Below are 14393 nucleotides of genomic sequence, written 5' to 3' on the forward strand. Positions count from 1 at the left end.
CCAGTTCCCACCACTCCTTGGTGTGGAAGCCTCCAGCTCTGCACCCAGGGTGGCACCTGCTGTGCTGTTCCCACGGCTGGCCTGCCAAACCTTCGGGGCACTGGTGGCACCTGGCCACCTGTCTCGATGCCACCTTTCTAGAACATGGGAGAGTTTCTCAACTCCCTGGGATTGTAGACAGGTTTCTCAACCTCGTCCTCCTCTGCAGGTAGCCTGGAGGGACCAGCCACAGCTCTGGGGGCTCTCAAGGGCTCCAGCCAACCACTGGGGTACCAGCTGGTTCTCTCACCTCAGGCTCACCAGAGCCATCCTGGAACCACAGGGGCCTGGGCTAGGCCGTAGGTCAGCAGTACAGTGGGGCTGCAGGTCTAGGCTGAGCAATCTGGGGACCTGAGGGGAGGGTATGGCAGGCTCTTTCTAGAGATTCCGGAAGACTTCCCGATGGAGGTGAAATGTGAGCCACAGAAGGATGTGTGGGGTTTGCTAGGCAGAGACAAGGAAAGAGTTAGGTTGAGAGAGCAGCCCGTCGAAAGCCACCAGGACATAGAAGGCAGCAGCCTGCTGCAGGACGAGTGGCCACGGGGCTCGACGTGGCCAGATGGGGCAAGAGCAGGCTGAGGGGTGGAGGAGCCAGGGAGCCCACCCGTGGGAAGAGCAGGCTAAGGCTGGAGACCCAGAGAAAAGTGGGGGCGCTGGGGGAGCTGTGGGAGGTCGGGGGCATCCGTGGGGAGGCCGGGGGATGTGTGTGAGGCTGGGGGAGCTGTGGGGGTGCTGGGGGAGCTGTGGAAGGTCGAGGCATCTGTGGGGAGGCCGGGGGATGTCTGGGGAGACCAGGGGATGTGTGGGGAGGCTGGGGGAGCCGGGGGGAGGTTTGGGGATCATCGGGGAGACGGGAAGATGTGTGGGGAGGCTGGGGGATCTCGGGGAGGCCAGGGGATCTGCGGGGACATTGGGGGATCCGTGGAGAGGTTGGTGGATTGCAGGGAGGCCGGGGGATCTGCAGGGAGGCCGGGGGATCCACTGGGAAGCTGGAGGATCCAAGACACCCGTGGTTTGTCAAAGCAGCCGGAGGCTTTGTTTAATAACCTTTGATACTTTTAAAAATGTGCTTCCTACTTATGCATCTGCGACCTCTACGGTTAGACAGTCCCAACACAGGCCTGCGCGCAAGGCCAGATGCTGCCCATGGCCCTGCCCTCCCCACCCTCTCACCTGGGACAGGGTCATCAGGGCCTCTAAGGGAAACTGTGAAGGAGGCCCACGTACAGGACATGGCCCGGAGCCTCACACCAGGTCCTGGGTCTCCTTCCTGTGTCATCAGGGGTGTCTTTGGGCCAGCGGTGGCAGGATGTCCTACCTGTGACCCAGAAGCACAGCCGAGATCACGTCCTGCTGTTCAACGATGCACACTTCCTGATGGCGTCTCTGGGTGCACACGACCCCCAGACCACACAGGAGCTGCTAAGCACCCTGCGGGATGCCAGCGAGTATATAGAGGGGAACTTCTTGGGGTGGGGGTCCGCACCCTGCTGAGAGGGTGACCGGGTGCTAGGGCCATGCCGAGACCTGCTCAGTGCCTGCCCCACCTGTGAGCGCAGCTCAGGGGATGCCCATGGAGGCTGCTCCCAGGTGTGTACCCCTGTAAATGCGCGTCCCCAGCGTGGACCCCCAAGGCATATGCCCCCGCAGGTGTGTGGCCCACAGCTGTACAATGGGTTGCCCCAGGACACACAGCTCCCTCCCCCCACAGCGTGGGTAGAGGTCCTCAGGGTCACAGGGCTGCCTCCCGTGAAGAGGGCACAGCGAAGCCCTGAAACCAGAGACACCTGCCGGCAAGCCCTGAGGTCCTGGACGAGGTGCTTCTCTGCTCTGAGCCTCAATTTCCCCATCTAAATCAGGGATGGTGCCTGCCAAGGGCTGATGAGGGCTGGCCTGGGAGACCGGGGCTGCCTTGCTGATTTCCTTCTGGGCGTGGTGATCACCTTGACTTGTGGTACCAGGCTTTTGCCTGTATTGTCAGCAATCCTGACAGTTCTGTTAGACTGGCTTTTTTTTTTTTTTTTTTTTTTTTTTTTCGAGACAGAGTCTTGCTCTGTCACACAGGCTGTAGTGCAGTGGTGTGATCTCAGCTCACTGCAACCTCAGTCTCCTGGGTTCAAGCAATTCTCCTGCCTCAGCCTCCCAAGTAGCTGAGACTATAGGCACATGCCACCATGCCCAGCTAATTGTATTTTTAAGAGAGACTTTCACTGTGTTAGCCAGGATGGTCTCGATCTGACCTCGTGATCCGCCCGCCCGGACCTCCCAAAATGCTGGGCTTACAGGTGTGAGCCACCTCACCTGGCCTAGACTGGCATTGTTGCGCCTGCTTCACAGATGAGCAAACTGAGGCCAGAAGGTGGGGGACCAGATAGCTGGAAATGGGCGAACTCCAACCTAGGTGTGAACTCAGTGCCCTGTCCTGTCCCCTCGATGGGCTGCCCCGCCTGTCACCTCACCCCGTCAGTGGGCCAGGGACGCCTCACTGAGGAAGAACTGGCCCTGCCCCTCCCAGATGTTCTATGGTGCACAGGCAGCTGAGGGCGCTGTCTTGGGTTTGCAGATCCCCAGGTGAGAACTGCCAGCACCTCCTGGCCCGAGATGTGGGGCTGCCCCTGTGCCAGGCCCTGGTGGAGGCTGAGGCTGGGAACCCCGACCGCGTCCTGGAGCTGCTCCTGCCCATCCGCTACCGGATCGTCCAGCTCGGTGGCAGCAACGCCCAGGTGAGCCAACAGCTGCCAGGCAAGGCGTCCAGGGCCTGAGCCAGGGAGTCGGGGTGCCTGCAGCCCCCAAGTCTCTCCCGTGGTGTTGCTGCCCACAGTGTGAGTGTGAATGGGTCTCTTATGCTCCCACAATATAAGTTTGCCATCAAGGGTGTGGCATCAACCCCACTGTTCCCCTGGAGAGCGGGCAACCCACGGCGGGCAGGAGCTCACCTCCCCTTCCTGAGTTACAGGAGCCTCATATGCCCAATTGACATTTCAGAGAGATGTCTTCAACCAGCTGCTGATTCACGTGGCCTTAACCTGCACCTCCAGTGTCCATAAGAACGTGGCCAGGTGAGCTCCTGGCCCCTGCCCAGCACTGCAGCTTCCACCGGTTCTCCCCGGAGACCTTGGGAGCGCCCGGAGGCCCCACCGCCCGCAGCCCGAGATGCTCCTGCTTCGGGGCTGTGAAGTCGGAAGGCTGTGGGGAATTTGGTTCTCCTTTGTTAGCGGGCTCAACTGGACCAAGGGGAGCCAGGCCCAACCTCCACCCCGCCCAGCCCGCTCCCTTTCAGCCATGCTAAGCTACCCAGTTATGCAAATACGTCCTGCTTTTTTAGGCCCCCGGGCCTTTGCATGTGCGTGCCCACTGCTTGGAACACCCTTTACCTAATGCTCAGTTAGACCTCAGCTCATTTCTCCTGCCTGCCTGTGCTGGGTGCCAAGAGGCAGCAGTGAGCAGGCACAGCAGGCACTGCCTACCGGGAGCGCATCTGTAGTGGGGGGAGTGACAGGGAGCAGCCAGACGCACAGACACAGATGAACGTGCACTGAGGGAGTGGCAGCTGAGGGCACACCTGAAAGCCAGTGGGTTTAGCCAGGCCAAGCCAGGGGCTCGGAGGAGGGTGGCATAGCTGGAGGGTGAGAGTGTCAGGAGGGCGGCGTAGCTGGAGGGTGAGAGTGTCAGGAGGGCGGCGTAGCTGGAGGGTGAGAGTGTCAGGAGGGCGGCGTAGCTGGAGGGTGAGTGTGTCAGGAGGGTGGCATAGCTGGGGGTGAGAGTGTCAGGAGGGTGGCGTAGCTGGAGGGTGTGTCAGGAGGGTGGCGTAGCTGGAGGGTGAGAGTGTCAGGAGGGCAGCGTAGCTGGGGGGGTGAGTGTGTCAGGAGGGGGGCGTAGCTGGGGGGTGAGAGTGTCAGGAGGGCGGCGTAGCTGGAGGGTGAGTGTGTCAGGAGGGTGGCGTAGCTGGAGGGTGAGAGTGTCAGGAGGGTGGCGTAGCTGGGGGGTGAGTGTGTCAGGAGGGGGGCGTAGCTGGAGGGTGAGTGTGTCAGGAGGGCGGCGTAGCTGGAGGGTGAGTGTGTCAGGAGGGTGGCATAGCTGGAGGGTCAGTGTCAGGAGGGTGGCATAGCTGGAGGGTGAGAGTGTCAGGAGGTCAGCATAGCTGGAGGATGAGTGTGTCAGGAGGGCGGCGTAGCTGGAGGGTGAGTGTGTCAGGAGGGTGGCATAGCTGGAGGGTCAGTGTCAGGAGGGTGGCATAGCTGGAGGGTGAGTGTGTCAGGAGGGCGGCGTAGCTGGAAGGTCAGTGTCAGGAGGGCGGTGTAGCTGGAGGGTGAGTGTGTCAGGAGGGTGGCATAGCTGGAGGGTCAGTGTCAGGAGGGCAGCATAGCTGGAGGGTGAGTGTGTCAGGAGGGCGGCGTAGCTAGCTGGAGGGTCAGTGTCAGGAGGGTGGCATGGCTGTAGGGTGTGTGTCAGGAAGGCAGTGGCATAGCCAGCTGGTGAGAGTATGGGGGGAACCCTCAGGAGCCCCCCCATTGCCAGCAGCCTTGGTACTTCCATGGCCTGGCCTTCTTCCCTCCACTCAGGCAGCTGAGCTCTCGGCCAGCGGCGGCATCGCCCCTGTGCGCCTGAGGGGAGGCTGTGACACCTCTCCTTGCCCAGGTGCCCCGGGTCCCTCAGACATAGGAGAAAGGAAGAACAGAGGGGCCGTGGGTGCCTGGTGGGGAGGGCGTGCTGTGAGAGCAGGTGGCAGCCTGGGGCCACAGGAGGCCCTTGGCTGGTGACAAGCCCAGTGGCTTAGACGCAGGTGCAGCCTCCAGCTCCCTCCAGGCGGGGCTCCCACAGTGAGCCGTGCAGCCTCCGTGGTGCTGACGAAACGGGTCTGGCTGGCAGCACTTGAACTGCCTGAAACTGGAAAACGTCTTGGCCACATGCTGCCCGCTCTGCCCTTCCATGGCCATAGACAAAACCATGCATGTGTTTTAGTGGTCAAGCGTCCTGGGGAGCTCCAGGCTGCGGTGTGGCTGGGAGGTGGCGCCACTGGCAGCAGCGGTGGGAAAGTGGCTGTGTGAACAGGAGGGCTGAGGGCGGAGCTGGGGCGAGCATCTGGGGGGCAGTGCGGCCGTGCTGATGGGCCCCCCCCCGGGGTACCATGGGGGAGGATGGGAGGGAGAGCAGGCTGCACAGGGAGCTGACTGTGGTGGGAGGTGTTGGGGGTGTCTTCTCTCCAAGTCCCATCCTGCCACTAGGCAGCATCCCTGGGACCATCAGCATAGCTCACCAGTCCCCAAGGTGGGAAACCCTCCACCCTAGCCTTGAGAAGGGATCTTCAAGCCCCCACATTGAATGCCAGGCCCCAGCCCCTTCACACCACTCACACCCTACAGTCAGGTGTGTGGGGGCTGTCTTAGTTGGGGCTGTTATTTTAAAAGTGCCACAGACAGGCCGGGCGTGGTGGCTCACACCTGTAATCCCAGCACTTTGGGAGGCCGAGGCAGGTGGATCACCTAAGGTCAGGAGTTCAAGACCAGTCTGGCCAACATGCTGAAACCCTGTCTCTATTAAAAAATACAAAAAATTAGCTGGGCGTGGTGGTGGGTACCTGTAATCCCAGCTAATCGGGAGACTGAGGCCAGAGAATCGCTTGAACCTGGGAGGTGGAGGTTGCAGTGAGCTGAGATCACAGCATTGAACTCCAGCCTGGGCGACAGAGCAAGACTCCATCTCAAAGAAAAAGCGCCACAGACTGGGTGGCTTGCACAGTCGGCATGCCTTGTCTCACGGTTCTGGAGGCCGACGTGGCCAGGACGGAGCCCTGGCAGGGCCGTTTCTGGTGAGGCCTCTCTTCCTGGCTTGCGGACAGCCGCTTTCTTGCTGTGTCCTCACATGACCTTTCCTTTCAGTGCTAGTTCTTTCAGGTCTCTTCTTTTTAAATTTTTTAGCATTTTTAGAATCAAAGTCTCTGTCTGTCACCCAGGTTGGAATGCAGTGCTGTGATCACAGTTTACTGTAAACTCAAACTCCTGGGCTCAAGGGTTCCTCCTGCTTCAGCCTCTCACAGGGCTGGGATTACCACATGAGCCACCACACCCATCTCTTCTTAGAAGGGCACTAATCCCATTCAGGAGGGCCCCATCCTCATGACTTAATCACTTCCAAGAGGCCCTGCTCTCAATACCATTACCTTGGGCGTTTGGGCTTCAACGTATACATTTAGCCTGGACACCGACGTTCAGTCCACAGCTGGGTCTTTACCTCAAACCGTACCTGGGCTTCCTCTCTTCAAACTTAGGTTTTCCCCTTCACACCTGTTCTGCCCCCTCATTGGCATGGCTTCCTGCTCTGAAGGTCTGTGCCCTCCCACCCTCACCTCTCCCCAGACTGAGGCCAGGCCTCCTGCCCCTGGGCCTTGGCCCTTGCTGGGACCTCAGTGTGGCAGCCCAGCCTGCCTGTGTTCTGCCTTGGGACCAAGGGACCACCAGGCCCCACATCCCTCTAGAAGGTTCGGCAACAGAAGCCCCGTGTCCGTTTCCGCAGGAGCCTTCTGATGGAGCGTGATGCCTTGAAGCCCAACTCACCTCTGACCGAGCGGCTCATCCGCAAGGCGACTTCCGTTCACCTCATGTAGTGAGCCAGCCTGGCCGCCTCCACCCTGCAGAGCCTCCGCGATGGCCTCGCTAGCGTCCAGGCAGCTGCTCCGTCGGCTTAGGGAGAGGAGACGGCCAGAGCCTGTTAGGGCTGTTAGAGGGTGATCTTCAGTTGTAAAGGACAGGGGTCAAAGGTTAATTTTAAATGTGATTCGGAATCTTGCAGTCCTTGAGAAGGGCCAGCATGTCTTTTTAGCCGTCACAGCCAGTGTAGGTGCTGCTCTCTCCACTTGCCTTACAAATTCGATTTCCCAGAGGAGTGTGTCTACTGCCTGGTGGTTCAGGGGTTGGAAGGCAGGGCAGGGGTGGGGGCTGATTCCAGAGGCAGCCTCCCCCCACCATCTGTCCCCCTCCCCACCAGGCTACCCTTCGGATGGACCTTTTCATTTACTTTTCCATATATCCTAGACAGGTTCTGTCGTCTCAGTGTGTTGCTGTCCCATGTTTCAGGTGAGGGTACCAAGGGTAGGGGAGTGGCCCGCCTGCTGCCTTTGGCCTCGGCCCCCAGCCCCTGCACCCCCTGCCCTCCTTGCAGATGAACGCACACACGGGATCCTCCTCGGTCTCTGGGGCTTGGAGCGGTTTCTCTTTAAACTGCACATCATTGGTGGGCTTCATGTCCACTATGATTTTAATCATAACACACTTCTGAAGTGCAAGGATTGAGCTCAGGGCTGCTCTGTTGTGGCAGAACCCAAAGTGCTGTGATGTGTAGCTGTGACAGGCTTGGAGCGGGTCCTGTGAATGCTGCCCCTGGCTCCTGCTTCCCCTTTGAGCGCCCTCCTGAATGTGCTGCTGACTCAGTTGTCTGCTTTCAGCCTTCCTGTGGGGAGTGGTCCCAGTGCACAGATGTTTTTCAGGTTCCTTACTGAACTTAGGGAGGGATTCATAGGGGCAGGAGCAGGCCTCCTAGAAGGGAGAGGAGACCTCCAAATCTATTGAGTGCCCAGTTTGCCCAAGCCCAGGCTTAATTCAGGGATTAAAATGAATTAATCGGCTCCTCTAAGTCTCTGAGCATCTATGCTCCAGGCCTGGGGTTGGGTCCTGGGGAGACAGCTTCTTCTTGAACTTAAGGTAGATGGGGCAGAGCAGCTCACACCTGTAATCTCAACACTTTGGGAGGCCGAGGCGGATGGATCCCCTCAGGAGTTCGAGACCAGCCTGGCCAACCTGGTGAGACCCCATCTCTAATAAATACACAAAAATTCGCCAGGCGTGGTGGTATGCATCTGTAGTCCCAGCTACTCAGGAGGTTGAGGCAGGAGAATCACTTGAACCTAGGAGGCAGCAGTTGCAGTGAGCCGAGATCGCGCCACTGCAGTCCAGCCTGGGTGATAGAGCAAGACTCTGTCTCAAAGAGGAAAACAATTAAAAAGTAGGTGGGGCATCTAGTCAAGAAAACGGGTAATTATAGTAGGATTTCCAGTGAAGTGCCTTCTCTACCCAGGAGCTAGGGACACATCCTAAGGAGGAGCCTCCCTCCCGTCTCCTGGTTCCGAGCAAGAAGTGACTTGGCTATGTAATTGGGAAACTTGGTTCCTCCAGGAAGCCTTCTACCCCCCAACTCCCGCTGCAGGCTGGTGAGGGTGCTGCCTCTGTGCCCCTCAGCCCTTGGCACCTGCCCTTGCTATTGCACCCCTGCCATGACCTCCCCAGGTCAGAGACAGCACCTGTCCTCGGCATCACCCGGCAAATGGCCTGCGCTGAATAGCTGTCAATGAAAGGGTGAATGAATGCATAAATAAATGTAACTGAACTCTGTGTAAGGCTTTCTTGCATTACTGTGAAGAAATACCTGAGGCTAGGTAATTTATAAAGAGGTTTAATTGGCTCACAGTTCTTCGGGCTTTTCAGGAAGTATGGCGCAGGCATCTGTTTCTGGTGCAACCTCAGGAAGCTTAAGATAGAAGGTGACAGGGAGCCAGTGTATCACAGAGTGAGGGCAGGAGGAAGAGAGATGGGGTCTCAGACTCTTGAATAACCAGATCGTATCTGAAGTAAGCAAGAACTCACTCGTCACCAGGGGGATGGTGCTAAACCACTCCTGAGGGATCTGCCCTCCTGATCCAGTCACTTCCCACCAGGCCCCACTTCCAACACTGGGATCGCATTTCAACATGAGATTTGGAGGGGACAACCATCCAAACTATGGCAGATCCTAGTCGGGGAAAGCAGAAATGAATTTGCCGTAGATAGACCACACCTTATGTGCTGACATGATACCGGGAGAGGCGTATCAGGAGCGGACGTTGGGGGATCCCTCTGCCACTCTTCCAGCAGACATCCCCAGGACGAGCCGAGAGGGGATGAAATGAGCAGGCCAGACTCTTTCCAAGCTGTTTGATGACACCGGCCTACCCCAGCACGCTCAGCCCCTGCCTGCTGCCCTGTGCTGGGCTGGGATGGCCTGCCCTTTACGAGCCCACGGTCTTCTGGTGAAGGAGCACAGCCACATGGAGTGATTGGTGTGGATGTCGGAAAACCAGGGACATGAGATCCGGAAGTGGCTCCAGCCGGCCTGGAAGGCCTCTGCCCTGGAGCCCGGATGGCTGCTTCCTAGACAGCTCTCCAACGAACCTGCCCCAAAGAAACAGCTTATCTTCCTCCCTGAAAATGGTGCTCTCCGGAGTTCTTTCCAGGGCGCGTCATCCCAGGATCCTCTTCCTGCATCCTCCTCCACCCATCAGTTCTGGATAATCAAAGCTCCCGCTTAGTGACACTCTGCCCTGGGCGGAGCCCCTCATTTGATCGTCAAGCCCCCTAGCTGGGTATTACACCTGGTTGGCAGGCAAAGCGAGGTCAGTCTCAAGTTGCCGGCCACTGACCCGTCTGCCAGTCCTGTCCTTGAGTATGGCTCAGGTCAGAGATGTCCTATCTGCGTCCCACTCCTCCCCAGCATATGCACTCCCCAAGGCAGGCTCCATCACCGGGCCCCAGTCCCTGGCATCTCTCCTCCAACGCAGCTCCCCAGCTGGCCTTTATGTAAAGCCCAGGACAGGCTCTCGCCCCGCCCTCGGCCGTCCTCAAGCCTTGGCGGTTGGGGAAGCCCATGAAGGGCCACGGTTCTCCTCCGACCCGCACAGGCAGTGCCGCTCCGGCCACGAGTCTCCTTCTGGCCCGAGTCACTCGGCGCAACCGTGCGCGCCTCGGGGCAGGGACCGCGACTTGTCACTACTGTGTTAGTAAACGCTGGCGCGCGCGCGGCTTCCAAGAAGGCGGGTGTGCCTACTTGGTTTCGTCTTCCCATCGACACCCTTAAGGGGCACTTTTCACCTTCTCCCTACACCCGCAGAGCTTCCGTACGTGGTTCCGGCCGATGTGGACGGCGGAGAGACACTAGGTAGCATGGTCTACCGCACTTCCGGGTGGGTGCGCCGCCGCGCCGCGCGGAGCCAATCGCTGCGTTGAAGCAGTTCGCATGCGCGCGGAGGGGGTGCCTCTTCCCGGCGTCCCGACTACAATCCCCAGGATGCACCGGGCCCACCGCCTCACGGAGCCCTTTTCAAACCCGCCAATCGGCAGCTCGCGTCGCCCGGCGCCGCGTTTAAATCCGTACCGGAGGCGCGTCCTGCGTTGCCACGGCTCTAGGTAAGGAGGTCGGGGGCGGGGGCGAAGCCTGTTGGGTGGGCCAGGTGCGGCGCGGTGCGGACGTTCTCGGGACGGACGTTCTCGGGACGGAGAGGGGCCGCGTGCCACCGGGAGCTGGGCCTGGGCTCCGGCCGGGGTCCCCGGCGCCCCTCGCGCCACGGTCTGGGATGCAGGGAGGACCAGGGCTGCCCCCCGCGCACCCAGAGCCCCCAACGCTCTGGCCCAGGAGCCGAGAATTCCGTTATCTCGTCCGATAGCGCTCGGGCTGACTCCCGGCCTGGGGTCCCCCTGGGGTGCGATCCTTTCAGAGCGACCCCGCGCCGCCTCTCCCGGACCTGGCCGGGACCTTCGGTTCCCTCTGCCCCTGTGATCCGAAGGCTGAAGGAAACCAGGAGCCCGGGGCCCTGACGCGCGCTCACCTGCTGGTCCCCTTTCACCCTGCAGTGACTTCTGACAGCTCTCTCCATGGAAGGAGGCGGCGGCCGCGATGAGCCTTCAACCTGCCGGGCAGGGGGCGCGAACGTGGATGACCCGAAGAAGGAAGGCAAGTCCTGGCTGCTGCGGGCGCTGCTGTCGTTCAGGACGTTCAGTAGAGATGGAGGTTGATTTAATGTTGCCTTGAGAAATTATTTCTTCCTCAAGTGTTCGTCTTGTATTCTGCACCTGTGAAACACCTGACGTCTATACATGACATCTGTCTGTATTTCTTTCTTTCTTTTTTTGAGACGGAGTTTCGCTCTTGTTACCCAGGCCGGAGCGCAATGGCGCGATCTCGGCTCACCGCAACCTCCGCCTCTTGGGTTCAGGCAATTCTCCTGCCTCAGCCTCCTGAGTAGCTGGGATTACAGGCACGAGCCACCACGCCCAACTAATTTTTTGTATTTTAGTAGAGACGGGGTTTCACCATGTTGACCAGGATGGTCTCGATCTCTCGACCTTGTGATCCACCCGCCTCGGCCTCCCAAAGTGCTGGGATTACAGGCTTGAGCCACCGCGCCCGGCCTGTCTGTATTTTCTTTTTTTTTTTTTTTTTTTTTGAGACGGAGTTTCGCTCACTACCCAGGCTGGAGTGCAATGATCTCTGCTCCCCGCAACCTCCACCTCCACCTGCTGGGTTCAGGCAGCCATGCCCAGCTATGTATTTTCTGGTTTTCTTTCACCTCCTCCCAATTTTAAGCCCCATCACAGCCAGGATTCTCATCAGTTTTATTTAGCACAGCGCCCCCATGCCCTGAACAGTACCTGACACTTTGTGGGTGCGCAAACGTTTGTTGAATTCGATGTTTCCTTTTTTTGTTTGTCTCTGGTTTCTGTCTGCTAAGACTTTTTTAGGATCTTTGAGACCTTGTTAATGAGTGAGTCTGGCCCCAAACTTTCCTTTCTTCTGTGTCCTTGTCTGGTTTGGGTGTCAAGGTGAGGGTGCAGCTTCACAAAATGAGTTACAAATCAAAAAAGCGTGTTTTTTGGTTTGTTTGTTTTTGTTTTTTCAGACGACATTTCGATGTTTTTGCCTAGGCCGGAGTGCAGTGGCTCCATCTCAGCTCACCACAACCTCCGCCTCCCTGGTTCAAGCGATTCTCCTGCCTCAGTCTCCCAAGTAGCTGGGATTATAGGCATGCCCAACCATGCCTGGTTTATTTTGTATTTTTAATAGAGACAGGGTTTCTCCATGTTGGTCGGGCTGGTCTCAAACTCCTGACCTCAGGTTAGCTGCCCACCTCTGCCTCCCAAAGTGCTGGGATTACAGCAGGAGCCACCATGCCCTGCTGGGTTTTTTTGTTTTGTTTTGTTTTGTTTTGATGGAATCCTGCTCTGTCACCCAGGCTGGAGGGCAGTAGCGAGATCTCAACACTGCAATCTCTGCCTCCTAGGCTGAAGGGATTCTCCTCCCTCAGCCTCCTGAGTAGCTGGGATTACAGGTGCCCACCACCACACCCAGCTAATTTTTGTATTTTTAACAGAGATAGGGTTTTGCCATGTTGCCCAGACTGGTCTCAAACTACTGAGCTCAGGCAATCCACCCTCCTTGGCCTCCGAAAGTGCTAGGATTATAGGTGTGAGTCATGTCACCTGGCCTCAAAGCATTTTCATATGCTTTTATCCTTTGATTCTCACACTATCCAAGTATTCTTGTTTTGTTTTTTTTTTTTGAGGCCGAGTCTCACTGTGTCCCCCAGGCTGAATTGCAGTGGTGCGATTTTGGCGCTCACTGCAACATCTGCCTCCCAGGTTCAAGGGATTCTCCCGCCTCAGCCTCCTGAGTAGCTGGGATTACAGACACCCACCACCATGCCCAGCTAATTTTCTTTTCTTTTCTTTTCTTTTTTGAGACGGAGTCTCACTCTGTTGCCTGGCTAGAGTGTAGTGGCGCGGTCTTGGCTCACTGCAATCTCCGCCTCCCAGATTCAAGCGATTCTCCTGCCTCAACCTCTGAGTAGCTGGGACTACAGGCATGTGCCACCATGCCCAGCCATTTTTTTTTTTTTTGTATTTTTAGTGTAGACAGGATTTCACCAAGTTGGTTGGCCAGGATGGTCTCCATCTCTTGACCTCTTGATCCACCCACCTCGGCCTCCCAAAGTGCTGCGGTTACAGGCATGAGCCACTGCACTTGGCCTAATTTTTGTATTTTTAGTAACGATGAGGTTTTACCATGTTGGCCAGGCTGACTCAAACTCTTGACCACCCGTCTCAGCCTCCCAAAGTGCCGGGATTACTCCGCGCCGGCCCCCAAGCATCCTCAATGCCTCTATTTTGCAGGAACTGTCCTGGAGACTTTGCAAATCACTGTTGCATCTTCATCTAGAAAGGCGCTTGCCTCTGCACCCCTGTCCTCCTTCCCGACGTGTCCTCCCTTTCCAGTAAGTCCCTTCCACGTGCATGCTGCACCCACTGCTCCTTCTCGAGGCCCTCCCCACTTCCGTAGTCCTGGCTTCCTCTCCCCGCTTCCGCCCTGTCCACGGGATCGTGCTCCTGCCCGGACAGATACGTTTCCCTGTCGCACTTGTCGCCACGCCTCCCCTGCTGTGTTTCTCCTTCCAAGCCAAACTTGGGGAGCTTCCTCACTTATCCTGTCATTTTTTCCACCCCTCAACCCCTCCCGTTCCAGCTTCCATCCTCACCACTCCATTCGAGCTGCTTTCATCAGTACATTGCCCAGTCTCTTGTCACTCTTCTATTCTTGTTTAATCAGAGTGTTGTTTTTCAGTAACATTCATCCTCTGGACGCTTCCCTTGCTTGGACTCCAAGGCCCTCTTGGTTTTCCTCCTGCCTCTGGCTGGTGTATGGAGTCTCTGTGCAGGCTCCTGCTCGAGCTTCTTCTGAGGCTGATTTCCCCATGACCTGCTCTGGGACCTCTTTGTGCCTTCGCCCTCAAGGCAGTCAGCATTCCCATGACTGTACAGTGCATGCTCTCTGCTGCACCCGTGTTTTTTGTTTTTTGTTTTTTGTTTTCTGAGACGGAGTTTCGCTCTTGTTACCCAGGCCGGAGTGCAATGGCGCAATCTCGGCTCACCACAACGTCCGCCTCCTGGGTTCAGGCAATTCTCCTGCCTCAGCCTCCTGAGTAGATGGGATTACAGGCACGTGCCACCATGCCCAGCTAATTTTTTTGTATTTTCAGTAGAGATGGGGTTTCACCATGTTGACCAGGATGGTCTCGATCTCCTGACCTCGTGATCCACCCGCCTCAGCCTCCCAAAGTGCTGGGATTACAGGCGTGAACCACCGCGCCCAGCCTCGTTACTCTTACTTTTTAGTGAGGCTGAACTTCTTGCCTCACTAAAAAATTTAAGAATGTTTTGTTTTATTTTCTGTAAACTTTATCTGTTCTTTTTTTTTTTATTTTTATTTATTTATTTATTTATTTTTTTATCTGTTCTTATCCTTTTTCTATCTTTGCTAGATTGTTAGGTTTTTTTTTTTAGTATGTTGTAGATATGCTTCATAAATTAGCCCTTTATGAAATGAGTTGCAAGTACTCTTTTCCCCATTTCTTATTTAACTTATTGTGATTTTTTCCACACAGCACTGTTACAAATTTTAACGTTTGAAGATCAATCTTTTATTTTTTTTTATTTTTATTTTTTTTTTTTTTGAGATGGAGTTTCGCTCTTGTTACCCAGGCTGGAGTGCAATGGCAC

General features: G+C 56.9%; 2 protein-coding genes across 3 annotated transcripts in view; both read left to right on the forward strand.

Annotated features, from left to right (window-relative positions):
• TTC38 (tetratricopeptide repeat domain 38) overlaps positions 1–8423 on the forward strand; it is a 29750-nt gene extending 21327 nt beyond the window's left edge. For both annotated transcript variants that reach the window (XM_074391305.1, XM_039463277.2), the window contains 4 exons: positions 1322–1487; positions 2603–2762; positions 3025–3098; positions 6553–8423. In XM_074391305.1, coding sequence (XP_074247406.1) covers positions 1322–1487; positions 2603–2762; positions 3025–3098; positions 6553–6643 — 491 coding nt within the window. In that variant the 3' untranslated portion in view covers positions 6644–8423. The remainder of the gene's footprint in view (positions 1–1321; positions 1488–2602; positions 2763–3024; positions 3099–6552) is intronic.
• A 1764-nt stretch (positions 8424–10187) lies between these two features.
• The window catches only part of GTSE1 (G2 and S-phase expressed 1), a 32623-nt gene continuing 28417 nt past the window's right edge, over positions 10188–14393 (forward strand). The window contains exons 1-2 of the mRNA XM_010343313.3: positions 10188–10250; positions 10695–10794. Coding sequence (XP_010341615.3) covers positions 10716–10794 — 79 coding nt within the window. The 5' untranslated portion in view covers positions 10188–10250; positions 10695–10715. The remainder of the gene's footprint in view (positions 10251–10694; positions 10795–14393) is intronic.

Source organism: Saimiri boliviensis, chromosome 21 (assembly GCF_048565385.1).
Source record: "Saimiri boliviensis isolate mSaiBol1 chromosome 21, mSaiBol1.pri, whole genome shotgun sequence".
Classification (NCBI taxonomy): domain Eukaryota; kingdom Metazoa; phylum Chordata; class Mammalia; order Primates; family Cebidae; genus Saimiri; species Saimiri boliviensis.